This window comes from Carettochelys insculpta, chromosome 3 (genome assembly GCF_033958435.1).
Source record: "Carettochelys insculpta isolate YL-2023 chromosome 3, ASM3395843v1, whole genome shotgun sequence".
NCBI classification, from domain to species: domain Eukaryota; kingdom Metazoa; phylum Chordata; order Testudines; family Carettochelyidae; genus Carettochelys; species Carettochelys insculpta.
The window spans coordinates 73,726,079-73,753,671 of record NC_134139.1 but is presented as its reverse complement, the minus strand read 5'-3'; the positions used below and the strand labels follow the sequence as shown (position 1 = coordinate 73,753,671).

Below are 27,593 nucleotides of genomic sequence, written 5' to 3'. Positions count from 1 at the left end.
AACAATCAGTCACTTTTTCCTTGGTTTTTTTGGTTGGTCACAGAGAAACAGGGAAAGAAACATTTCCAAAACTGTGTGTATAAATACTTGAAATCATTGTACAGTAAGGTCTCAGAGTACACGAACTCAGGGGACACAACCCTGCTGTTACTCGTCTGACCCTGATCCCACCCCCCAGCATTGTTTAAACCACCTGCAAGCGGCTGTGGTTCAAGCCGCCCGCCGTTGCCCTGCCCGGCTCTGGCGCAACCCCCCTGCCCGGCTCACGAGCTGCTCTCCCCAGCCCTGCGTGGCTTTGGTGTGACACCTGCCCCCCAAACTCACAAGCTGCCTGCCTGCCCTCCCTCCGTCCCATGCAGCTCCAGTGCGAATCCCCCCTGCCGGCTCACAAGCTGCCTACCCACCACCGCTGCCACCCCCCTCCCCCCCCGCGTGGCTGCAGTGCAACCCCCCTGCCAGCTCATGAGCTGCCTCCCGTGGCTCTGGTGCAACCCCCCTGCCGGTTCACCAACCAGGCATGGCTCTGGCTCCGGCTCCGGCTCCGGCTCAACTCCCCTCTCCCCACCACCCGCAGCCCAGCTCACCATCTGCACTCAACTTCACCCCTCACCCCCCTGCAGCCCTAACCCACCCCAGGCTTAGCCCCTCCCCCTGCCCACCTCCCAGAGCCCCAACCCACCGCCAGGCTTAACCCTCCCCAACTACCACCCCCAGACCACGACTTACCTTTCTGCTGGTTCCATGGCTGCAGAACATGTGTTCTGCCAGGGAAAAAGCCCGACCCCAACTTGCACAAAATCTGGGTTTACGCGAGGGTGCATGGAACAGAACCCTCGTGTACTCTGAGACCTTACTGTAAGTGCCAAGTGTGACAGTGATCTATATTTTGTGAGTACAGGGCTGCACACTATATTTCTAAGTGAGCAGTTTTTTGATATTTTTTCAGTAGCACAAGATACTTTCCAAACATAGCAAAAGGTCCCTGCCCCCAAAAGGTTTCCTTGTAACAGTACTGGTGACATTGTAAGCATGAGCTGTAGGAGTGGGTGAGAAAACAGGAAGACAAGCACATGAGGGTTACAAAGGCAAGCTCAAACAGTTACTTAGTGCTTAAGCATAAACCCCAATAAGTACAATTCTCCTAATTCAATATTTTAATATTCCCTTCTCGTGGTCCTTTCTTGGCCACTCAGTACTCCCACGCTGTGCAGTTGCCTCTGCACTGTTCAACTTTTCTTTTCCAGTCCTCCATCTCTGTCTAACCACCTTTTTTTTTCCAATTCCACATGGCATCCCTGGGCTAGTCCTGCTAACATTTTACACCTGCCCCGACAATGACCCACCCCTCACCATTACATTGCTGATCAAAAATCTTGGGTGAAATCCTTGCTCTGCTGATGTCAAAAGTCAAGCTCCGATTAACTTCAGTCGTGCCAGAATTTCAGTCCCATCATACCATCATAGTCATGCTTTATTAAGAGTACACTTACACATTGTTTATAAAGAGCTGATAAAACTTGTTAATTCCATCTATAACATATACTGCAGTGCTTATAATAATTTAGTGGCCTTAATTCTTGAAAGTTGTCTAACTTTAAGCGTATCAGTGAGACTAGTTATATGCTTAAAATTAAGCTTGTGCCTACAGCAGCGTCATGAATTAGTGCTGTGATAGTTTTTAACATTTTATAAATATAATCCTAACATAAATGGTGAGAATAACCTTGAATGAGTCAAACACCAGTTCAGATCAACAGGAGTAAGAACTGCAGGATTTGGTCTTCTGTGAGTTGAGCGGTAGTTATGCCTTGTCTCGTTCAGCTGACAGTTACACAATGTTAGGATCCCTTTGAGTCCCTTGTTTTCCTTCACCTGATCTGAAATCATTAGATCTCAGTTGCTGTTCGTTGTTGCAGGAATACTTGCTGTCTGGGGCTGATATCATTGAAACAAATACTTTCAGCAGCACCAGAGTTGCGCAAGCTGACTATGATCTTGAGCATCTGGTAAGAATTTTAAACTACTTACAGGTAAAGGTAATTATTGAGATTTGTTGTCCCAGCAGCTAATGTTAACCAGGTCCCCAGAGTTCATAAGAGTCACTTTTATTCCTATTTTAATGCTGCCTCTGATCACGTAGGTGATACTGGTTTGGCTTCTCAGCTGAGAATATTGTATTTATTTGTAACACATTTCCATGGTTATGGTAATATTAGGATGAAAATTAGTCTTGTCATAGAACAGTTGTTGATGAAGACACAGACAGTAGTTTGTAGCGGACTTCATCATTTGCGTATTCACAGAAGAGTCTCATTCTGTGAACAAGAACTGCAGTACTTCCAATTTCACGAGATGGTGCCACAGTAGAAACGTGGGGTTTTCCCTTAATGTTGTATGGATACTTTATTCTTTGGCACACAGGTCTGTCCCGCTTGCAGTTAAGTGTCACTGAAGTGCTTACAACTTTGAGCTCAAGTTTGTGGTGCCTGTTGGTGTGGGTCACACCTTTCTAAAATTAATCTCAGCAGATGTCATAACAAGCCATCTTAATCAGAGCTGATGTGACAGATCAGGTACATTTAACTTCATCGTGGCCCTTTCTTCAAGGTGATAACACCCACTAACTTGAATGGGAATTAAGGGCGCTCAGTATTTTACAGAACTGGCCATTAGTCCCTTTTCCATCATTCAGTTTTACAGTATCAGGCTTAGGCACAGACCTGAAATGGAGCAGTATCCATCATATTATCACAGTGCTACGTTTGACTTTCTGAATCTCATGGAACAAAGCAATTCCTTCATGCTTGGGGAACACCAGAGGGCTTTGCTGTAATGCTTTCGTGTGCTTGGTCTCCCCTGCCCCAGGTAAAGAGGGAGTGGCTGGCTCAGCCTCTATACCTGCTTGTGCCTGGATCAGGCAGTTCCTCTCCCCACTCTGGCCCTCCTGCCAGAATTTCTGTAGGTTACTCGGTTGACCCCTCCCCCGACCCTGCTGTTCTGCATTTAGAAGGCTGAGCTGGCACACAACCTCACTTAGCTTCTTTCCCCACATTGGGATTGGACTCTTAAAATGCAGAGCCCCAGGAAAGTGGGGGAAGAGCCCAATCCCCAGTGCCTGGACAGAAGCTGAGCTGGCCTGTGTGCTGGCTCAGCTTTTTAAATGCAGAGTGGCAGGGTGTGAGGAGGGGTTAACTGAGTAACCCCCAGAAATTGTGGTGGTTACTCCATTACCAGATTACTTGCTCTTCAACATACCTAGTTTGGTTTGTAGAGCATTAGACTGCACTGCAAGCTGCCCTAGAAGAGGGTGATTCTTGAAAGTTTCTTTGCTAGTTTTCTTCATGGAAGAGTTGTGATGTAGAAACAGTAATTTGGCTAATTTTGTTCCAGGTCTATCAGTTAAACAAAGTCTCTGCGCAAGTGGCCAGAAAAGCAGCTGATGATGTAACTGCTCAGACAGGTGAACCTTGTTTGTTTGTTTTTTTCCTTTTGTATTCAGAGTTCCCTTCTATATATTATACCATCTCATTGCAAGGTTTAAACTATTGTGACTTGGCATAATGCAGTTGATCGGATCTGGGAGCAGTAATGCTGTGATTTGGCCTCCAAGAGCAACCTAATGCAAAATGTTACTCTGGTTCTTTCACAAGGTGCTAAGTGCTTCTTAGAAATCCACAATTCCCACTGAAATCCTCTTGGTCTGATTTCACCCAGTATTTGCCAGGAGGTATGTAGTAGCTTGCAGCATCAGCCCTGAGTGGGCTGTCATCTAAAGATGATCTCTTAATCTATGGCAGAGGTCTCAGACTCACAAACCATGGGCTGTCTGTGACTTGAGCATTTTCACAATCTAGTCCAGGAAGCCAGTGGCCCAGACGTTTGTCCCTGTCCCCCAAGCCAAGCCCCTTCCTGCCCTCTTGTCCCCCGAGGGATGTGGCCTCAGTTATTACTGGGGGACTTGGCTTGGGGTGGTAGCAACTGTCAGCTGTCCCACATTTCCCAAGGCAAAGCAGAGCAGGAGTACATCCCAAGGGTGCTCTGCAAGACCCAGGGGAGTGCAGAGGGAAGGGGCAACTGCTGCTGCCCTGCACCAGGTTCCCCTCAGTGATCCCCAAGGCTGTGTTCCTTGCAGGACAGGGTTGAGGGAGGGGTGGTGGTGGGAAGGGATGGGATTTGGGGGACAGGGACAGCCTCCCCTCAACTCCCCAGGCTGGATTGTGAAAATGGGCCAAGAATTAGTAGATTAGTAGAGACCTACCAGTGATTAGTAGAGACCTACCATTCTAACAAAGAATACCCCACCCCCATCTAACATCATCTGGACTGTTTTAAGCAGATGTGGACTGAATTAATTGTTTGCAAATACCACTGACCCTTACTAGATACACTCTAGATAGCTAATTTAGATTCTCCTCTACTTGTGCTTTTGGAACCAGTGGTTTTGAGTTAAATCTATATTGTTGCCATTATGTCTTAGGAGTTGGTTACAGTGTTATGACTGGAAGTGGCTGGAGCTGATGAGTGACATTTCTTCCCTTGTTTAGACAGTAGGAGATTTGTTGCTGGGGCTATGGGGCCTACAAACAAGACTCTCTCTGTTTCCCCTTCAGTGGAAAGATCAGACTACAGGAACATCAGTAAGTATTTGTAATTTAATTCTATTCTAACTTTCATGATATCTTACAGGAAGATTTCTCTAGCTAAAGGTATGAGATAAACCACTTAAATTAATTCTTCTTTTACAGCTTTTGATGAGCTGGTTGACGCATACCAAGAACAAGCCAGAGGACTCTTAGATGGAGGGGTTGATATCTTGTTAGTTGAAACCATATTTGATACAGCCAATGCCAAGGTGAGTCTTTTGGGACAACTTGAAAGTGGTTTGAAACTTTTTGTTAAATGCTTAAATAAAAATGTTGGTCTGCAGGCTAAAAAGGTGGTTTGCAGCCATTACTTATCAATCATGCAAAAGGGTTTTCTTCTCTGGTGTTTTTACCTGTTTTACTACGTGGTTACTGGTCATACATATTGTTTTCAAAGGGGGCTACTCTCCTTGTCTTTTAATATGGTAGTATGGCAGCAGTTAGCCTCACTGTAAGTCTGTCAACACTTCTAATATGAATTCTAGATTTTCAAGGCTTTTTACTGGAGCTTATGGACGAATAATGAGAGTAAAAAATGAGATTTGTGTTGAAACCCCCACTCCTTTTTAATTTTGGTAAAAATCACAGCTTTCTGGCCAGCACTAGTGTGTATCATGACAGTGAAAACAGACTATTAAAAAAGGTCAAAAACTACATTTGGATACATCTTTGTCCAAGAGAATAGAAAATATCTGCACGTGAGGGCAGATCTTCCTTAATGTTTGAGATCTGTTTGTAAATGTTTGAGTTTTCATATTACAGAATCTGAAAGATATAGGTCTCATTGTCTGATAGTAATAATTTCACAGTGTGACACTGGCCGCTTCTGTACATGCAAGATCTTCCAGAAGACTGGCACCTGCTTCTGGAAGATTTGTGGAGTGTCTACGCACGTAAGGTGCTCTTCCAGGAGGAATCTGGAAGAAGGCGCCTCATCTTCCAGATTCCGTACTCTGCTGCGGAACCAGGAAGAGCGCCTTCCTCAGGAAGATTCTTCCAGAAGAAAGCATGTGTAGATGCGTGCGGACTGCTTATTCCAGAAGAAGCGATCCACCTTGGTGGCAGCCTGCTGGAGATCAGAGACACTGTAGGCGACCCCAGCAGGGCTGTATGGTCTCCAGGTCCTGTGGCTTTTAACGCTGCAAGGACCCAGAGATCCCACGGCAAGAAGCTGCGAGTGTGAGACAAGCAGCATGTGCAGGGCTTCCAGACACACTCCCCTGAGGCCCTGCGTTGTCCACTGAGCCCTGACCTGGAGAGATGGCCAGCAGGCCAGGACCCTGCACCAACCAGGGGACGCCTGGGAACCTGGATGAGGGCAGAGAGGACCTTGACTGAGCTCCCAAACGGAGGGCTCCCTCATGGACTGAGCCAGAGCTTCAGGACCCCCTGGAGCTCTGGCATGACTAGGAGGTCCTCTATGACACCAGCGGGCACCAGGAGAACACCCCTGCCTTCGTGCCTCTCTCAGGGCCTGGGTGCCTGCGGCCATCCCTCCCGGACCCCTAAACAAGTGCAATGCAAGGTGAAGGAGCTGTGGCAGGGGTACATTCGGACCCAGGACAGCGCCCGCAGATCTGGCCGTGCCCCAGCCAGCTGCCCCTTCTACAGAGAGCTGTGGGGCCTCCCGGCAGTGGACGATGCATCAGCACCCCAGCACCTTAGAGATGGCCGCACCCGAGCCCCCTACTGCACCAGAGAGGGAGGAGGGCCCTGCCACTGTGGACATCTGGTGGAGACTCCTCACATGGGTCCCTGGTTATCGAGCTGCCCTCTGCCACCAGCAGCCACACCCACTTCCAGCTGGGTATCACCCAACCTGTTCAAGGCTACATTGGGTAAGTGCACACCACGGCAAAGCTCTGTGGGGATGGGGCACATCTGGGCCCCCGTCCCAGGCTCTAACTCCCCATGGCCTGTCCCCAGTCGGGGCCTCGGGCACACCCAGGTCTGCTGGCAACATCTGGCTCCCTCCTCCATGGAGAGCTCCCTGAGCATGCTGAGAGCCCCTCAGATGGCACAGTTGTGCCCAGCCAACCCACTCCCTGGGTGGGGACCACCTCCGTTGTTGAGCCCCCTCCCAGCCTGCAAGCCCATGGCCGAGGTGGGCCACCACAGATGGCGCCCCTGACCTGGCACCATGGCCCAGGGGCCAGCGTGGTAAGTGCATGGGCGCTTGCACGGCGGCATCCCCTGGGACGTGGCCATTCCAGGGGTCCAGGGGTCCGGGTAACCACCCAGGGGGGCCAGAGCCAAGACACCCAGGTCTAGATGTGGCACTGACCCCTCCCACCTCATCCCTTCTATATTACAGTGGCACCATCTGAGGGCCAGGGAAGCTGGATGAAGAGCGTGGGGCCCACCAGCCCTGTCCAGGCTGGAGGACCCAGCGTCTACCAGCCAGGCCCGGACCAGCCCCAGCCCCAGCCCCCACGGCACGGTGACCAAGGGTGTATTGGACCAGGTGCTGGGGCTGCGAGGATGAGGCTGCAGCCTGCATTGCAGACCTCTGCCACCAGAACACCATGGCAGAAAGGTGGCTAACCCTCGATGAGGCTGAGCTGAGCTGGAGGCAGGACACATGGAGGGAGGTGGTGGGGATGCTCCACATGGTGTAGGGGGCCCTGGCGGACCAGCCCTCAGTCCCCTCACAGCCCCCCTTCTGCCCTTCTTGCTGTCCTCCCTGCTGCTGCCCTCCCCACTGCCCCCCCCCGAGGCCCCTGCTGCTGTCCACCCACTGCCCCTGCTATCCCCCTGTTGTCGCCCCACCCCTGCTGCTCATGTCCCCCAGCCCGTGACTCCGAGACCCTGGCAGCCTACTGTCCCTGGGCCTGCCTGCAGCCATACTGAGGGACCTTGCGGCCACCGCAGGCCCTGTGGAGGGTCCACTGAGCCATGACCCAACCTCCCCTGCTCCCCAGCGGAGGCTCGGCTGGCTGCAGACCAGCCATACCTGCCGGAGTTCCTGGACCTGTCAGCACCCAGCAGGGGACTGCATACCCGGGGCGGGAGCGGCACTTATGGGTGCCGGGGCTCGCAGCCCACAACCCTGTCTCTTGGCTAGGGCCTCTCACATCTCTGTCCCAGGACCTGTCCCAGTTCACATGTCCCTGCTCCCTTTCCCTTACTTATGTAGTTAGTCAGTTTTAGGTTAATAGACATTAGTTTTATTATATCCTAGTTAGTATTTACATTGCGTGGGGGGGGGCACATGGGGGAGGGTGGAAGGGTTAGTAGTCCCCCTGGGCGAATACCTCCCATAGTGCCTCACGGCTGCGTGTCCATCGTGGTTGAGACACCTGTTGGGGGCCATGGCAGGCTGCTGGTACCGGGGGGGGCAGCTCAGCCATCCGGCTCGGGGGTAGGGTCCCCTCACACGCCTTGATGAGGTTGTGGAGTGTGCAGCACGCGGCCAGGACCTGTGGGACATTCTCCACCCCTACATCGAGGTGTGTGAGGAGACATCTGGCTGAATGAGCACTCAACGGGTACTGGGCCCACGTGAGCTGAAAAGCTCCTGGACGGGTGTGAGGTGGCCTGTATATGGGCGCATCAGCCAGGGCTGGAAGGGGTAGGCCAGGTTGCCTACAAGGCAGAGGGGCATGGCGACCTCCCTGACAACGCGCTCCTGCTGGGGCACGAATGTCCTGGCCTCCATCCTGTGAAATAAGACAGTGTTCCACAGGATGCGGATCGTGTGCCCTGCCCAGCCAGCTGACGTAAATGTCCATGAACCTCCTGCGGGCATCCACCACCACCTGGAGGACGACCGAGTGGTACCCCTTGTGGTTGATGTGTTGGCCACCGCTGTGGTCTGGGGCTCTGATGGGGATATGTGTCCTGTAGATCGCCCCAAAGCACTGGGGGAACCTGAGCTCTGCGAAGCCCTCAACAAGCACGTCCAGGTCCCCGATGTGCCCTAGCCATCGCACCAGCACGTGGTTGATGGCCCTCATGACCTGCAGGGGAATGGGAGCAGGCACATTTGTAGGTGTGCTCAGGCGTGTCCTGGCCCACTTCGGCATTCTTCCCCTGCCTCCCTCCCTCCCAGGATCCCTCACTGGGAAACCCCTCCTGGCAGTGAGCATGTGGTATCCCCCCAGGCTAATCCTGCCTGCCTCCTGATCCAGCCCCCCTCGCCCCCAGGGCGTCCCCTGAGCCTGCTGGTACCCTCCCTCCGCACTGGCTGTGGCAGGGCCCAGGGCAGGGCTTACCTCTAGTACGACAGCCGTGACGGTGGATGTGCCTGCCCTGAACTGCTGCCCGATGGACCGGTAGCTGGCCGGGGCGGACTCTTTCTGTATGGTGATGGTCATGCGCCTCTCCATGGAGAGGGCTGGCCTCATCCAGGTGTCCTGGCATCGGTGCATGGGGTCGAGCCAGCTGCAGATCTCCAGGAAAGTCTCCTTCCTCATCTGGAGATTCTGCAGTCAGCAGTCGTTATCCTACTCCCCCATGACAACCCTCTCCCACTGGTCTGTGCTGGTGGCCTGGGTCCAGACACACTGGATAGCCCGTTTGCGTGGGTGGGGGGAGGCAGGGGCAGTGTGGGGTCAGGACTCACGGGCCTGGGTCTCTGTCACCACAGGAGGCCGAGGAGTGCAGCTAAGAGGACAGCCAGCCTGTGGGTCAGGGCGAACCTGCTGGCCTGCAGCTCCTGGGGATCTATGCCTGCTGGTCGGCCACACGCGACAGGGACCTGGGTCTGCCTTGCTGCAAGTAGCTCAGCAGGCCTCAGCAGCTTCTGCAGGGAGGGGCTGTTTGGGGGGGCTCTTTAAAGGGCCACGTGGCCGACAGCCCCGGAAAGTCTCTCCGGCTGTGCGACCCTGTCCATGCCGTTTCCTGCCCTGTTCTTCTGGAAGACCACCAGTGCATGTGTAGACACACTCTTCTGGAAAAAGGGGTGGCTCTTTAGGGAGCCAGTTTAGCATGTAGATGTGCTTTTCTGGATGATGATCCTCCGGAACAAGTGACGTGTAGAAACAGCCATTGTGTACTTAGCTGGTCACATAATACCAGCTGTTCTCTATGTACACAAATGTTAAATTGCATTACAAGACAACTGCAAATGCACCTCAGTGCTTTTATTTTTCCATGTAGTTAAGTGTGTGTTATCACAAAGCTGTTATGTGACTGCAAATTGGAAAGGTGCTTGGTAAATGGCTGCATATGACCATCTCTCTGTTAAGTAGTGCTTTTTTTGTTTAAAAAAGAAAAAAGGAAAAAAAAAGCTGGTACTCCGCTGGCTTCCCCTGCACTAGTCAATCCCTGAGCTGGGGCTGCTGAGGTGAAGTACTGGCACAAAAAAGCACTGCTGTTATGATTAAGAAAATATTTGAGAACTTTCTGTTTCATAGTTTTTAGGAAAAAAGAAACTTTTGAGTTATAGCAGCTGCCAAAGCCCAAGATGACCAGTGTGGCTTATTATTTTGAATATGGTTGTGCTGTTAAGCATGGGTGATGGACTTGTTCAGAAAATTTCTACTACTTTTCTTTTACAATGTAGTTGTATACAATTTTTATTATTTTCTGGCTCAAGTAAGAAAAGTGTGTGAATTGCTAGTTATGTTTTTTTAATTGAACTCAGTGAAGAAAATCCACTGAGGTACCCCACTGTAACGTCTTTTTCATATGACTATTTACTGTGGGCAAAATTCTGGTGTATTAGAGGGCTCACCCCTCCCTCTTCTATCTAGCACATTTTCACAGGACCAGTGCTGTGTGCAGACCTAGCATCTGCAGATGTGTAGTAACCATCCTGGAGGCATGGCTAATCTCAGCCCCTGACTGCATTTTGAGGGGAGTCCACATTATCGCCTGGGCTCCCTGTGTTAGTTAGGCGTGATGCCTCAAGGTGGCATGATACCTCAAGGACCTTTCCATTTGGGCCGTTATACCTCCTGCCCCTTATGTGCTTTGTGCTCAGCGAGGGGTTATGCATCAAGAATAATGCATGCAGCTGTATAAAACCCATCATATCCACACTGTCGACATGTATAGTAGATGGGAATAAGGGGATTTTGAAGTTGACGGGTCTTTTTGAAAAGGACCCTCATCTGGACAAGCTCTGTTGGAGTGAACCGAAGCAATTTTGAAGTGCTGGGGCTGGTGGCATGCTAATGAGGTGCTGAATATGCATTTCAGCACCTCATGAGGATTCTTTGATTTGGCCATTAGCATGGCCATTTTGAAGTTTTCTCTAAGTGTAGACACGGCCAATATGTTTGAAAACGTAGAGTTTTTTGGGGGTGAAAGAATGCCCTTGAGCATTGAAAATTCTTCCAGAGTCTCTAGCAGTATTGTATGGTAAGTTGTACAAATTGTCAGTTCAAGCTTTATTAACATGTTGTAACCTTTTGTATTGAACAGGCAGCTCTCTTTGCTCTCCAGAAACTGTTTGAGGAAGAGTATGATCCCAGGCCAATATTTGTAAGCACAAAATATTTTATAAACTTTAACTAAAACGATTTAATATGTGTATTTGTGGTTCCCCAACAAGACTAGACTATGTGGCAGTTCAGCTGGAGTTGCAGGGATTCAGTTAAAAACAAACAAAACACATACTGTCTAACACGCAAACAGTGTTTTCTAAAATTGCCTTGTCATGATTAATTTACCTTGATAGCTGTAGGAGAGCAACAGAGAAGTAGCTGTTAGTCTGTATCCTCATTAAACAAACTAGCAGTCATGTAGCACTTTAAAGACAAATAAAACGATTTATTAGGTGATGAGCTTTTGTGGGACATACCCACTTCATCAGGTCTAGAGTGGGAAAACTTTTCTCCCATATCGTATGAAGTGTATTTGAGGTCAAAGCATTATTGTTTATATAACTCCAGGCTTGCTCACTGCCTTTCACAAATGAGGTTTTTTTTTTAAAGAAAATCAGGTATCTTCCCCAGAAAGCTTACGATCTAAGGCCTCCAATTTTTGTGTGTGTTGTGACTCAAGGGAGGCTCAAAGGTGGGGCCCAAAGATCTGCTTGTGCATAGCATGTTGCAGGATTGGTCGTAAATAATAACTAAGGTAGAAATTATGATTGTGAGGAAAGGAATGGGGCTTTGATCACAGTTAGGATACTTATTTGTTAACATCAGCCAACAACTGTACATCCCAAAATATTTTTGTTTGTTTTTTTGAAAATAACGGATAGCACGCTAACCCTCTGAAGCAATTTGGTCAGAAGTTTCTTTCTACTTGCAGAGCATTTCATGAGTTGGCACAGAAAAAAAATATTTTGATTTCCTGCTTGGATTGCCTGCAATCACTTTGAACCAAGCGCTGTTTATCTTGTTTTGGCTTTTGATAATGTCGTATTAACAGCATATGCTCTTCTCTCATGTCCTCTCTGCCCCATGCCCTTTGTATTTTAGGTTTCTGGAACCATTGTTGATAAGAGTGGACGCACACTCTCTGGCCAGACTGGAGAGGCATTTGTCGTTAGTGTATCCCACAGTGAGCCACTTTGGTAAGAGAATGTGTTTTTAGAGTCCATTTTTCTAAGACCAGAAGGTAGTGGTAAGTTTTGTAAGGTACTGTCAACACTAGATTTTTTAGCCATGCCATCTGCAGCCATTTTAACCACGTGTGTCATTAGCATATTGATTTGTGGTTTCCCTGTCTGGTGTAGACAGAAAGTATTTTTCCTGACATCCAGAGAGTTCCGTACCCCTTATTTACAAGTCCTTATTACTGTTAAGAATCCTATCCTTGCTGGCGAGGGGAAGTGGTGCTAGACCCTTGTAGTTAACAACTGGCTATGAACACAGTAGTATTTGAATGTGAGTGGTGTGGTTCTGAATCCAGTGTAGCTGGGACTAAGTGAGTCCCATGATGTAAGTCTTTAAAAGCAAGGCAGGAGAGTGAAATAACTGCTGCTTCTTCGAGTGTCCCCGTGGGTGCTCCACGTTAGGTGTTGGGCTCGCTCCGGCGCTGCAGGTCGGATCTTCCAGGCAGTTTCTGCCGGACCGCGCATGCGCCAGTGCGTGCCGCTCCCTTGCGCGCTCCTGGCCACGTGCGCGATCCGGTCCCCGCCAGTTCCTCTTTAACCGCCATCAGCTATAGACAGAATCTGCTCAGGCTATGGCCAGAGTTAGCGTATTTAACGTTTTTAATTGTTTTAAAGTTTCTTCAGTCTGAGATTAAGTTAGTCGGCTGTTGTTTTCAAAAAAAAACAAAAAAAAACAAAGAAAGGAAAGGAATTCAAAGCTTCCAATCCTAGTAACAAGCGGAGCACCGGAGGCCAGGAGCCGAGGCCCATTAGCCCTCCGACCGCGGCAGGCTTTATCCAAGAGGGGAACAAGCACAGAGAAGGTGCTAAGTACCCTATTAACAACTCAAAGACTCACCACAATGTCCTCTTCAGGATTCAAGAAGCGTGAGTCGTGCCGCGAGATGATGCCAGTGTGTGATGGGCACAGTAAGTGTATAAGGTGCTTGAGGGAATCCCATGTGACTCAGAAATGTTCCTTCTGCGCCAAGTTAACAGCCAGAGCAAGGAAGGACAGGGAAATGCAGCTGAAAATGCTGCTGTTCGACAAGGCCCTCTAGCCAGATGTGCCGGAGCGGCCGCAGCAGGAGGGACCCTCTGGGGCCCATAAAAGGAAAGCCGCGTCCCTAACCCCGTCAGCGCAAAAACGGAGGAAAATCTCCCCAACCCGATCCCTGCCCTCAGCAACAGCGAGCGGGACAGGTGGAGCGCACAGCCCCCAGCCGCAGCTACAGCTGATCGGTGGCGGCGTGGAGACGCACGTGGCAGAGGTTCAGCCTCCGATGATCAAACAGCCGCCCCGCACCACGGGCAGGGCGGCGGCCAAGCAAGCGCTGGAACCAGCGGCACCGACCCCCGGGGAACCGGCGGCGCAGAGCACACAGGCACGTGGCCTGCAGGCACTGGGGAGACCGCCCGCGCGGCACCGCTAAGGAGCATGCTGAGCGCGGTGCAGACTATGGGGCCAAGATCCCCGAGGCGTCAGGGGGCGGAGCCACCCCCACAGGGGAGGGGAAAGGCAGCACAGAAAACACGGCACTGCAGTCCCTCTCCATACAGGGCTGCAGAGCTGCTTTCTCTGAGCCCTCCGCTCGTGCTGCGGACTCCAGCGAGAAGGCAGGGGTCACCCCTAGCCTAGCCGAAGCCCCCATCTCCATTTCTACAGCCAGCCTCCCCATGGCTCGGACCACCTTCGCCCTTCTTGGGCTTCGAGCCACTTGAGTACTATCACAAATCGGTCTCTCCAGCGTCCCAGGTCTCCAGAAGATCTCGCTCCCCCAGACGTAGGGGGTATGCACCAAGGGAGTGGTCCAGGTCACCATCCCAGGAGCAGTGCCCGTGTTGCCATGGTCACCCCTATCATGCGAGGCATAGACACCATAGGCATACTACCAGGGACAGATCCCCACAGACGGTTCCGTATCCCTGAGGGCAATCGCGAACGGGGACAAAGACTCAGATATCTCAGGGGGAGTTGGTTCTGGAACCCCGGGATTTTCCCTCGCAAGCTTCTAGCGAGCGGATGTACCACCGTCAACAGTACCCAGAGGGGTCCAGAGAGGCGTACCCTAGCGGTTCCTCGTTGTCCTCCCCGGATGAGGCTGCGGCCCTGGGGGACATCCATCCTCCGGACGATCTCAAACAGTTCTAAGAGCTGTTTAAAAGGGTGGCCTTCACGCAAGGCATCCAGACAGCAGAGGTGCAAGAGAAACACCATAAGCTCCTTAAAAATCTGAGACCTCCGGCCTCCTCTAAAATAACCATACCGCTTGACGAAGCAATCTTGGAGTCCGCCACCACGATATGGCAGACCCCTGCGACTATTCTGCCTGTTCACACGAGAGCGGACAAGAAATACTTCGTGCCGGCGAAGGGCATGGAGTTCCTATTCAGCCACCTGCAACCAAATTCTCTGGTGGTAGAATCGTCTCAACAGAGATCAAAAACGTCTCAGTTCAAAACGGGGAACAGACAAAGATGCCAAGAAACTGGAGCTGTTTGGCAGAAAGGTGTACTCCTCCTCCACCCTACTGTTGAGAATGGCGAATTACTCAGCGCATCTAGCGAACCACAATTTCGACAACTACTCTAGGTTAACCTCCCTCATGGACTCACTTCCAGAGGACAAGAAGCCGGTGCTCAAGGCTATCATGCAAGAAGGCTACGCGGCCTCGAGGACGGGAGTTCAGATCGCCCTGGATGTTGCGGACACAGCAGCACGCTCAACAGCTACGGCAGTGGTAATGCGAAGGGAGTCCTGGCTCCAAACCTCGGGTATACCGAGGGATCTGCAGGCGAAGATCATCGATCTCCCCTTCAACACGCAGAAGCTGTTTGCTGAATCAACTGACTCGGTCCTTCATTCCAGTAAAGACTCAAGAGCCACTCTTAGGACCTTAGGGATCTACACCCCTCCATACAGAAAGAAAAAGTACTACCCTCAGCAAAGACAGTACCAGTATCAGCCACAGCGTCCCCAGTACCACAGGGGTTATGAGCAAGGGCGACATCAACAGCATCAACAATATAGAACTCTCAGGCGACGTTCCCAACAGAGCCGTGCGTCCTCGGGGCAGGGCCAAAGGCCACAAGTTTGACACGCAGATCCAGGGCTGCGCCATCACTACCATCGCACAATGTCATCCGAAGCTGTTATTCCACCATCGCCTCCGACCATTCTACGACCAGTGGCAAAGGATCACCACAGACAAATGGGTGCTGGAGATCATAGCCACGGGGTACGCGATCCCCTTCCAGTCGCTCCCACCGCCACGACCTCCATCCAGGCCCCACCTGCAGGATGCCTCCCACGAAGCGAGACTCAAGCAGGAGGTAGACCATCTTATGCTCACAGGGGCAGTGGAAAGGGTGCCGGAGCAACTGTAAGGGAAAGGGTTCTACTCCAGATACTTCCTCACGGAGAAAAGACAGGAGGCTGGAGGCCCATCTTAGATCTTCGAGGCCTCAACCGGTACCTGGGCAAGCAACGCTTTTGGATGATCATAATCGCCTCCATCCTTATGGCCCTGGACGATGGAGATTGGTTCGCAGCCCTTGACTTACAAGACGCGTATTTTCACATAACTGTCCATTCGGCTCACCGACGATTCCTCCGATCGTAGGCAAAGAACATTTTCAATACAAGGTCCTACCGTTCAGCCTCTCCTCGGCCCCCAGAGTCTTCACCAAGACCTTGGCAGTGGTGTCAGCCTACCTGCACAGACGGGGTATTTATATTCCCGTATCTGGACGACTGCCTACTCAAAGGGGCCTAGAAGGAGGAGGTACTACGCATGATACGCGTCACAGCAGGCACGTTCTCTTCGCTCGGCCTGGTTATCAAAATGGCAAAAACAAAGATAGACCCCACACAGGACATAGAGTTCATAGGGGCACGCATATATTCTATTACAGCGAGAGTGTATCTACCAGAGACACGCTTTCGGGCCATTGGCTCCCTCGTGCAAGTCATCACCTTCAGCCCTACGGTGCCGGTTCTGACGTGCTTACAGCTGTTGGGCCACATGGCAGCAGCGACGTTCGTAGTACAGAACGCCAGGTTACACATGCGCAGCATGCAGCACTGGCTGGCGAGTGTATACAAACCGGCAGCACACACCGTTCACAGGGTGGTGTCGCCCACGACAGAAGTGCGCAAATCCCTGCAATGGTGGCTAAACCCGAAGAACATGCTAACAGGGGTACCCTTCCACCAACCACAAGTATCGGTTTTTCTTACTACAGATGCCTCCCACATAGGGTGGGGAGCACACATGGGCGAAGAGGTGATGCAAGGACTGTGGTCCTCCACGGAACAGTCACTGCACATAAATATACTGGAGCTCAGAGCGGTGTTCAACACCTGCAGACACTTTCGAGACCATATACAAGGCAAAGTAGTCGGGATCAGTACAGACAATACCTCCACCATGTTTTATATAAATCGGCAAGGAGGAGCTCGGTCCTGTGCCTTATGTGCGGAAGCAGTCCGGTTGTGGAACTGGTGCATCGCCAACAATATAACCTTGAAAGCCTCGTACTTACCAGGCGCTCACAATGTGAAGGCAGACCAGCTGAGCAGGCGTTTTGCACTCACGCACGAGTGGCAGATCCGTCCCGATCTGCTACGACCGATTTTTCACGTGTGGGGCTTTCCCCAGATAGACCTGTTTGCCACTCAACACAACAAGAAGTGCCCATGATTCTGCTCCAGGGCAGGACTGGGAAGGGGGTCCCTGGGGGACGCATTTGCGATCTCGTGGAGGGGCCCCCTGCTTTACGCTTTTCCTCCCACAGTGCTGATCCACAAAGTCTTGCAGAAAGCCAGGAGGGAAGGAGCCCGAATGATCCTGATAGTCCCAACGTGGGATCGACAGCAATGGTTCCCCCTACACCTGCGCATGTCGGACCGTCCACCGATGCCCCTCCCGGTGGCGCCGGATCTGCTCACGCAAGCCCAGGGGTCCATAGTGCATCCGCACCCCCAAGGCCTGCGACTACAAGCATGGTTAATCCATGGCTCAGCTCCCTAGAGAGCACATGTATGGAGGAAGTGCAACAAGTCCTAGAAAGTAGCAGGAGGACTTCCACCAGGAAGACCTACAAGCAGAAATGGACTCGCTTCACGGCATGGTGTTCTACCAAACAGTTAGCCCCGCTTTCGGTGCCTATACCTGTAATATTAGAGTATTTACTGGACCTCGAGAGAGGAGGACTCTCACTATCCTCGTTAAAGGTCCACCTTGCCGCCATTTCGGCGTTCAGACACGAAGAGGAAGGGCACACGGTGTTCGCCCATCCCATGGTTACCAGGTTCCTCAAAGGGTTGGTAAACCTATACCCCCCTCGGAAACCGCTTCCACCTTCGTGGAACTTGGACCTGGTGCTTAGTGTGCTAACGGGACCACCATTCGAGCCTTTAGCCACGGTTTCCCTCCGCCTCCTTATGATAAAGACGACCTTCCTTCTCGCAATCACGTCAGCTCGCAGGGTGGGCGAGCTTGTAGCAGTTATGGCAACGCCACCCTGCACAGTATTTTCCAAGGAGGCGGTAACCATACGGCTGCATCCAGCCTTTGTTCCTAAAGTTTCTTCTGAGTTTCATATTAACGAACCTATTGTTTTACCCTCGTTTTATCCAAAGCCTCATAACTCTAACAAAGAGGCGCGCCTACACCTCCTGGACGTGAGGAGGGCGCTAGCCTTCTATATAGACAGGACCAAGTCCTTCCAGAAAACGGATAGACTCCTAGTCTCTGTCGCTCCCAAATCGAAAGAAGAAGGTCTCTCTTCGCAGAGAATCTCGAAGCACATCGTATCCTGCATAAAGATGTGCTACGAACTCAAAAAGACTCCTTTACTGGCCACGCCCAGGGCTCACTCCACTTGGGTGGTGGCGGCATGAACAGCCTTTTTCAAGGGCGTTGCGCTAAAAGACATTTGCAGAGTGGCGACCTGGTCATCCTATGACACCTTCGCCAAGCACTACGCCCTTCACAGGGTATTCCAAGAGGTTACCCAGCTCTCGACAGCGGTCCTCTCGGGGACAAGCTGCACATGATCCGATTACCCACCTCCTATTTTGGGTTACTGCTGGGTAGTCACCTAACGTGGAGCACCCACGGGGACACTTGAAGAAGAAAGAGAAGTTACTCACCGTAGTAACCGTGGTTCTTCGAGATGTGTCCCCGTGGGTGCTCCACCACCCTCCCATCCTCCCTGCTTCGGATCTCTGTTTAGTGTTTTGCAGGAGCATCCGAGGCGGTTGGTCAAGGAACTGGCGGGGACCGGATCGCGCGCAAGGGAGCGGCGCGCACCGGTGCATGCGTGGTCCAGCAGAAACTGCTTGGAAGACCCGACCTGCGGCGCTGGGGCAAGCCCGGCACCTAACGTGGAGCACCCACGGGGACAGATCTTGAAGAACCACTGTTACTATGGTGAGTAACTTCTCTTTTCTTGTGTAGAGAAATACTGCTGCTTTTCCATTCCCTCTCTGAGGAGAGTCGCTCCTCCTTGCCCCCAAATAATATGTGAACTGAGGCTTGATTCACATTAGTCTGTAAACCATATTAGACGATGGATTTCAAACTGTGTTTTATTGTGATTTTAAGTAATGTGCTTTCTGTTATAGTGCAACTGTCTGATAGGCTGCATTTACATTACATTCCTCTTTTGAAACATGAATGCAAATTAGGGAAATTGAAAATGTAAATGAAGCGCTGATTTACAACTCTCGTGCTTCATTTGCATAATTTCTTTCGATTGTGTTTTCGGAAGAGATTTAAAAAAAAAAAGGAGCAGTGTAGACAGGGATCTTTTGGGGAAAAACTACTATTTCGAAAGACCCCTTATTCTTCATTTTTTTTTCAGGAATAAACGTTCTTTTAAAAATGTGGGATTTTTACAGAGGGATCCCCGTCTACACTGCTGTGCTTGTTTTCAGAAAAGTCTCTTCCAGAAATGTGATAGTGCAAGGTTATTTAAATGAAGCATGACATTTATAAATCAGCACTTCATTTGCATTTTTGACCTCCCTCATTTGTATTCCTCCTCCAGAAGGGGAATGTGGTGTAGATATAGCCATATAGAAAAGATCAACTGGCTTGTTTTAAAACTAACTTCTGAAGCCATGCTTGGATTTTGAAGCCTGGACTTTCACACTTACTCTGCAGATAGCTAATATAGCGTATACAGGGCCAAGGTCGATTTGGTAGAAGAAAGTATTAATAGAGCGAAAAAAAAAAAAAAGATTTCAGCGTCAGGTCATAGGGCTATATCATGACGTTTCATTGCATCATCCTTTTCTGTACAGTAGACCTCTAAGATACATGAATTTGACTTGCGTGTATCTCATGTTAGCGTGATTAGAGAGGGACCCTAGTGGAAATTCCAGTGCCATGGAACAGCTGTTGGGGTGGGGGGAGTATCCCTCATTAAGAGGGAAGAGAGCTGGCAGAGCGCTTTGTACCACAGCTCAGCCCCACGGAGCCACTGCAGGTGGAGGGGATGCCCCGTTAAAGGGTTGCTGAGCTGGCGTAGTGCAGTGCTCTGCCAGTTCAGCCATAGCAGCTGCCGCTGTGGTGGGGGCAGGCAATTCCCCAGGGAGCTGCTGCTGTGGGAGCAAGGGGAGGGGATCCCCTGTGAAGGGAGATCCCCCAGTTAAAGGGCTAGTAAGCTGGTGGAGCTGATGGAGTGCTTTGCTCTGCCAGCTCAGCCCCAGCTGCCATTGTTGTGGGTGGGGCAAGGGCTTTCCCTGGCCAGGGGCAAGAGAGGTAGCTGCCGGGGCCAGGAACCCGGTAGCAAAAGGCTGTGAAGCTGGCCAGGGTACATCCTCCACAGCCAGCTCCAGCCCCTCAGAGACAAGGAGAGGCAGGCATCTCAGCTAGAAAAGGGCTTGAAGCTGGCCAGGGACAGAGCACCACAGGCAGCTTCAGCAGGGAAAAACCTGGTGGGGGGGACCATCTCAGCCGACTCCTCTTTTTGGGGGTGGAAAAAAAGAGAAAATAAAAGCATTGCGTAGACCTTCAGTATGACATAGCATACAATGCACTGGACTTAGCCTCTTTCAAACAATACTTCATAACACTGTACTGTACAGTTTCACAAAAGCATTTAGTGAACTTTTTTATTGCACAAAGGCATATCAAGAATCTTTTTAGAAATGTGCTCTACTATCTAGTACTTTGTTATAAGGAACACAGGAAGTATATGTTTACTACAGTACAAGGTAGAACAATCTTCAATCTACTTCACATCCTGGAGAATCTGGCTCTTCCCTTGAAGGTGAGGACTGAGGGTTGGTTGATTGGGTTGAGCTAGTAGCATCAACGTTTTTCCGGAAAAACTAGTCAAAGGAAGAGTGCACTGACTTGCACTGCTTCTGTCTGTAAAGCTCTATGTAGCAAGCATTGCCTTCTTTCATCAGTCGAGCAACCTTACCCCTTCTTTTACGATTGGGGTCATTTTTATCAAAGAAGGCTACATAACCATCTAATAGTTTGAACTCATCTGCCATGCCTTTTGTCGTGAGAATTCGGGGAGTGGGAGGCAGAGAGCTCTTCTTGTTCTCCATGGGTTGCTCCTTCTCCTGGTGCTCCTGATCCAGTTCAAGAAGATCCTTGTGGGAAGAGTTCCTCCATATGGGAATCTAGCAGCTCAGCCATGTTTCCTTCATCAATCTGCTGAAAGCCAATATGTTTAGCCAGCTCTGTAATCTCCTGCCTTGTTTCAGTGATAACTTCATGAGCAACAAGGCCTTGTAAGTCATTCACAACTTCAGGCCAGATATTTTTCCAGTCTCCATTAAAGGCACTTCTGCTGAACGTCATTCCAGGCCTCTCCAGTGATGTCTGGCCATCCTTATTTTAAGTTTCTTCCAAAATTCTTTGACGTTTGTCTTGTCATTTGACCCCATCTCACTGATCAGCATTTGGAATGCCCTCAGATAATAGCACTTATAAGCTCTTATAATACCCTGATCCATGGGCTGGATCAATGACGTTGTGTTCGGTGGCAAGAACAGTACCTTGATGTTCTCACTGAGGTCATCAAGGCTTGGGTGGCATCCTGATACGTTATCAAGAAGTACTATAGTTTTGAAAGGCACATTTTGCCTGTTATAATAATCCTTCAATTCCAAATACTGCACAGTGGAAAACAAACAATGACCCAGTGACCCATCCTTTATGGTTAGCTCTCCAATACACATAGAGGTGTACTTTTGAAAAGCCCTTAAGTGTCCTTTTCAGAATGGTAAACATCAACAGTTTCAGCTTGAGGTCACCAGCTGCATTAGCTCCAAACAGCAGTGTGCAGTAATCCTTTGCAGCATTGAATTATGGGGCATTTTTTTCTTCAACTGATATAAATGTTCCACTTGGCATCCACTTCTGGAAGGGTCCAGTTTCATCCAGGTTAAAATCTTGCCTTGGATCCTAGTCCCCCTCCTGAATGGTGGCTTTTAGAATTGAAATAAATTTATCTGCAGCACTTTTATCAGCAGCAGCTGCTTCACCACTCACTCTGAGGTTAAGACATCTGTGGCATGCTTTAAATCTCTCAAACAATCCTGCGCTTGCACTATATTCTTTGGCTTCAGGATGATCACATTTTAACAATTCATAAATGCTGCTGGCCTTTGCTTGAATCATGTGGGTTTAAAGCAACACCTTTTCCTGATTTTGAGTCTCAATCCATGTTGTCAACAGACATTCCATTTACTCCATGGTAGCTGACCAGCAGATTAATGTGTAACGCTCTTGCAAGACTCCTTAATTTTTCCCCCATTGTCCCTAATAGTACAGAATGTTGATTCACTCAGCCCAGTAACATGCCTAGTGTCCATTGTCTAGTCACCTCTTATGTAGCACTTCACAACGTCAAGATTTTTCTCCAAAGTAATGGATTTCCATTTCTTTTTGGAGGCAGAAGCAAGTGTAGAATCACTATCTGGATTAGATGCACTCATGTGTAACATTCACTAGTTAAGGAACGCTAGAATGAGAGCTTTAAGAGGTTCTGCAGTCCACAAAGGTGACCAGTGTTATTTTTGTAAAAAAGAGGAGCTGGCTGTCCCCACCCCTTTCCCCCTCCTCGTGGGAACAAGGCTAGGGTTACCAGCAGGGCAGCACCACAGAGACACTTGCCCCCACTTGTCTCAGTGGGGCTGGAGCTGCCTGCAGAGGCTGGGGCCAGATATCTCCCAGCCAATATCTGCCAGAGACCCCTGGCCCTGCCCCCTTGTCTCCATGGGGCTAGAGCTGGCTGTGGAGGCTGCACCCTGGCCAGCTCCAGGGCCTTTTGCTGTTGAGGTTCCTGGCCCCAGTGGCCACCTCTCTTGTTCCTTGACAGGTGGCAGCAGCAACTGGGGCTGAGCTGGCGGAGCAAAGCACTCCACCAGCTTACCAGCCCTTTAACATGGGGATCCCCTTTGACAAGGAGATCGCCTGCCCCTGCGCCCGATGACGGGGATTGACCTGCCCCCACTTGACTTGCATGAATTTCGAATTACGCCTGGTTTCCCAGGAATGTCATTCCCATGTAAGTCATGGGTCTACTGTAATTTGTTACAAAATTCCAAATGTTCACTGTGTGCGTTCTGAAAAATACTTAGCACGTCTAGGTGATTATTTAACAAAAATATCACGTTCTCCATGCAGACATAAATGCTGGCCCTTTTGAAATGAAAGCAGAGATTCTGTAAAATTTGGCAGTTGTATACCACAGAGACCAGCATATAACCTTTTTCCCCTTTTTTTTACTCCTGTCCTTGTGATTTTCCATAACCTTTTCTGCCTTTTTCTCAATTTACATAGGGATTTACATAAAAAAGTAATTGCCTATATTTAGCCAAGTTTTCCTGCAATTTTATATTTTTTCATTTGCTGTTAGAGAGGTACCTAGTGTATGTTGTGACAAATTACTTTTTGTTTTAATAACAAAAATCGCAGCTACAAACATCAGTCTGTCATCCCAGTGATGCAGAAGTGCTAGACTGTACTAACATGGAATGAACCCAGTTTTTCTGACACATCCCACTTCCCAGCCCTCCTTTGAGGCCTCTGCTTTTGCAGAAGTAACATATGGAATCTCCTGGAGCAGGGTGCTACTTGGTTCACTCACTGTCCCAGCCTAGATAGTACTGGCAGAGGTCTGTACTTGGCATAGGCCTCGGTCTCAAAGTACTAAGGACTCGAGTGTCTTCAGGGAGGCTGGAAGGAGAACAGGAGCAGAAACTGAGACTGTATTCAGACAGTTTTGTGTTACAAGTTGTGTACAAATATTGTGGGCCAGATTATGATTTATGCTAATGCCACTTTACATTGCCATGGTGAACTAAGCCTTAAAATGAGAGTGAGTTTAACCCCACTTCAACGTCGCATTGTGCTACCTAAGTGGTGTAAAGGAGAGTCTGGCTGTCTGCGTATAGTGGTGCTTGCTTGCAGGGAACATGTTATATCTGTTCTCTCGCAGCTGCCCACATTATCAGTTCACCTCAAATTGCACTCGGGAGCAATGAGTTTGATATGTAAATCACTACTTTGGTTTGGGTCAACATGAAGGATGGTACGCACAGTCTCACTCTGTGCCCTGTCAGCGTAGCTGACGTCGTCTGGGGAACCGCTGATAACAGTTGGTATGAGTGAGTGTCAGAGGGCAGGTTGCAGGGCATTTTCAGTGAACAGCCCTCAAATGTGGGATTCATTTTGTTTCTTGGTCTGACAGAGCCCAATGTTTATATTGTGGCTGCACCAAGAAGCCGCACTCAGGTATCAAGGCTCTCATGAGCTAAGTGCTTTATGCACAGAGAGTTTTATAAGCAGAGAGCAGTTCTATAAGTACAGCCTCTGATGGGACCCCAGCTGGCCACAACAAATGGGAAGAGAAGGGGTGGATATGGTGATGGTGCACTGCAACTGCTGCTTGTTATACTAACAACGATAATTTCACCTTCTGGCCTAAGGTGGTTGGTCTTTGTGGCATGGTGAAAGGCTCATTAATTCCTCAGACTTTTGCCTGGGATGAGAGGGAGGGGGATTTGAGGGTGATTTGGTCAGGAAGTACAGTGTTGTGCCTTTACATTGGGTAAGTATGCTCCAAGTTTTTCTAATGGCCATACTTTCAAATTCAAAGCATTGAATGGTGCCAGCCTCATGTCAGCTTCTGCTGTGAGGGTAAATCCCCCAGAAAATCTGGAAAAATGGTTTAGGTACCTGGTAGATGGTAAATCCAATGAGACTGTCAAAATATTTTCATTCATCAATTATACTGGTTGTCTCTAAAATATTTTGCCACTGAGGTGAGGCAAAGAGAGAGTGACATATGAGCCTGTGTTCAGAGAAACAGATGGAGCTGTGATAAGGTAGAAGGAAATGCAGCTGGCTAAGATGAAGAGACAACCAGAAGAAAAATGTGAGCTGTCCTGCTAGTTTACAAATCAAACATGACATACCAGTGTAGACTTGATTGCATTTGTCTGCATTTGTCCTTATCTTTACTTCACTTGAGCAATCTTGGCTTTGAGCCCTTCCTTATATCATCTTTGTAATGACATGCTCTGCTCCGTAAGAAGGGTTTTTACAGGAGTGTTAACTATAACTATAAGAGAGTTATCAGGGAGGGTGTGGGGCCGTTACTGGATGAGGGAGGTAACCTAGTGACAGATGATGTTGGAAAGGCTGAAGTACTGAGTACTTTTTTTTCCCTCAGTCTTCATGGATAAGGTCAGTTCCCCGTCTATGGCGCTAGGCAATGCAGTATGGCAGTGTTTCCCAACGTGTGGTCCGTGGCCCAGGACTGGTCCTTGGGGAAAAAATACTGATCCTTAGAAAATATACAAATTATCACGCACGATCCTATTAATTTGGTATATTTTGTATTTTCCTGCATAATTAAGGTAATAACAATTAGTTAGGCACTTAAGTATTTTATATCAAGGTTTATATTATTATGTACTATTATTATTGTGAATAAATAATAAACAGTGAAAATTTATTCATCTTTCATTCATTTTTTTATATGTGTTTATACTTTTGGGCTGCTAAAAAGGTATTGAAAAAAAATGGGTTCCAACTATATAAAGTTCAGGAAATCCTGCAGTATGGGAAGGAGGTGAGCAGTCCTCGGTAGGGGAAGAATGGGTTAAGAGCTATTTAGAAAAGTTAGTGGGTCCATGATTTAATGCATCCAAGGCTACTGAGAGACTTGGCAGATGTCACTGCAGAGCCTTTGGCTATTATCTTTGAAAACTCGTGGAGACTGGGGGGAGGTCCTGGATGATTGGAAAAAGGTGAATGTAGTGCCCATCTTTAGAAAAGGAGAGAAGGAGAGAAAGAGAGATCTTTACCTCAGTTACTGGAAAAAATCTTGAAGGGGATCCTCCAGGAATCCATTTTGGAGCACTTGGAAGAGGGGAAAGTGATCAAGAGTAGTCAACATGGATTCACCAAAGGCCTGACCAATCTGATTAGCTTCTATAAAGAGGTAACTGGCTCTGTCGACATGGGGAAATCAATGAATGTGATACACCTTGACTGTAGCAAAGCTTTTGATACAGTCTCCCACAACATTGTTGTCCTAAATTAAATAAGTATGGATTGGATACATGGACTGTGAGATGGATAGAAAGCTGGCTTGACAGATGGGCCCAAAGGGTAGTGGTCAGTGGCTCACTGTTTGGTTGGCAGCTGGTTTCAGGTGGAGTGCCTCAAGGATCGGTTCTAGGGCCAGTATTGTTGAACACCTTTATTAATGACCTGGATGAGGGGATGGATTGCACCCTCAGCAAATTTGCAAATGACTCTAAGCTAGGGGGTCAGCTAGATACATTGGAGGGTAGGAACAGGGTCCAGAGTAGCCTAGACAAATTGGATGATTAGTCCAAAAATTTGATGAAGTTGAGCAGGGACAAGTGCCGAGTCCTACACCTGGGATGGAAGAATCCCAAACACTGTTACAGGCTGAGGAGCAACTGGCTAAGTAGCAGTGCAGCAGAAAAGGACTTGGGGATTAGAATGGATGAGGGGCTGGTGTGGAAAGGCTTGCCTCGCCCCTGGGCTCTGGGCCTCTGTTCAGTCTGCTACGCTACAGTCAGGATACCGTTGCCCTTCTTGAGATGGGTGGGGGGAGACTGTGGTCTGGGGGGAACCTGGGCCCCACCCAGTTGTTCCAGGTTCTTGCCCAGTGGCCCTCTGTGGCTACTAGTGGTGGGGAAGGGGTTCCCTCATTATGAACACCTCAGCTCTTCCCTGGGCTACTTCCCCAGATGTACCCCCCACCCCGTACCTCCTCCAGGTAGTGGCAGTGGCAGTAACAGTGGCAGCAGTACCTTCTCCCTCCTGGATTGGCTCCTCCTGTGTGATCAGTCTGCTTGGCCTTACACCGCATCTTAAGGCCTCCTGGGCAGGACCTTAGCCCTTGTGGCTGAGCACTCCTCTCCTCCTCTGGTGCTTCTAGAAAAGCCCCTTTTTCCTCTCTCCTCTCACTCTCTATCCTCTCCTCTATCACCTCTCCTATCACTCTCCTCTCCCCCTGTCCTACTGGGCAAAGGGTTCTTTTAAAGCAGGCTTACGTGGGACCAGCTGGCCCCAATTGACCCAGGGCAGCTTCCTCCCCAGCTGCTCACGCTCTGTTCATTTGCCAGCCCTTCTTTCCCCTCTTATACTCACCCCCTGCCAGCCTTACCCTGTCACACTGGATATGAGTCAACAGTGTGCCCTTGTAGCCAGGAAGGCTAACAGCTATTGGGTTGCATGGGTTGCAGATGTCATTGTGGAGCCTTTGGCTATTATCTTTGAAAACTCATGGAGATCGGGGGAGGTCCTGGATGATAGGAGAAAAGCGAATGTAGCACCCATCTTTAGAAAAGAAAAGGAGAGAAAGAGAGAGGTTGCATGAGGAGAAGAATTACCAGCACTTCTAGAGAAGTTATTATTCCCCTCTACTTTGGCACTGGTGAGGCTACATCTGGAGTATTGCGTCCAGTTCTGGGCCACCCAGTAGAGAAAGGATGTGCATGTGCTGGAGAGGGTTCAGTGGAGGGCAACGAAAATGATGAAGGGGCTGGAGCACATGACCTATGAGGAGAGTCTTAGAGGTTTGTGCTTATTTAGTTTGCAGAGGAGAAGAGTGAGGGGTGATTTGATAGCAGTCTTCAACTTCCTGAAAGGGGTCTCTAAAGAGGATGGAGAGAGGCTGTTCTCAATGATGGCAGAACAAGGAACAGTGGTCTGACGTTCCAGAGGGGGAGGGGGAGGTTGGATGTTAGGAAAGACTATTTCACCAGTAGGGTGTTGAGGGCCTGGAATGCGTTGCCAAGAAAGGTGGCAGAATCTCCATCTCTAGAAGTTTTTAAGTCCCAGCTTGGCATAGTCATAGCTGGGATGATTTAGTTGGGGTTGATCCTGCTTTAGGCAAGGGACTGAACTAGATGACCTCCTGAGGTCCTTTCCAGCCCTAGAATT

At 49.5% G+C, this 27,593-nt stretch overlaps 1 protein-coding gene across 2 annotated transcripts in view; it reads left to right on the top strand.

Moving 5' to 3' along the window:
* MTR (5-methyltetrahydrofolate-homocysteine methyltransferase) overlaps positions 1-27,593 on the top strand; it is a 132,691-nt gene that overhangs the window by 20,895 nt on the left and 84,203 nt on the right. For both annotated transcript variants that reach the window (XM_074990112.1, XM_074990111.1), the window contains exons 3-8: positions 1,917-2,006; positions 3,391-3,460; positions 4,545-4,637; positions 4,746-4,852; positions 11,013-11,072; positions 12,017-12,111. In XM_074990112.1, coding sequence (XP_074846213.1) covers positions 1,917-2,006; positions 3,391-3,460; positions 4,545-4,637; positions 4,746-4,852; positions 11,013-11,072; positions 12,017-12,111 — 515 coding nt within the window. The remainder of the gene's footprint in view (positions 1-1,916; positions 2,007-3,390; positions 3,461-4,544; positions 4,638-4,745; positions 4,853-11,012; positions 11,073-12,016; positions 12,112-27,593) is intronic.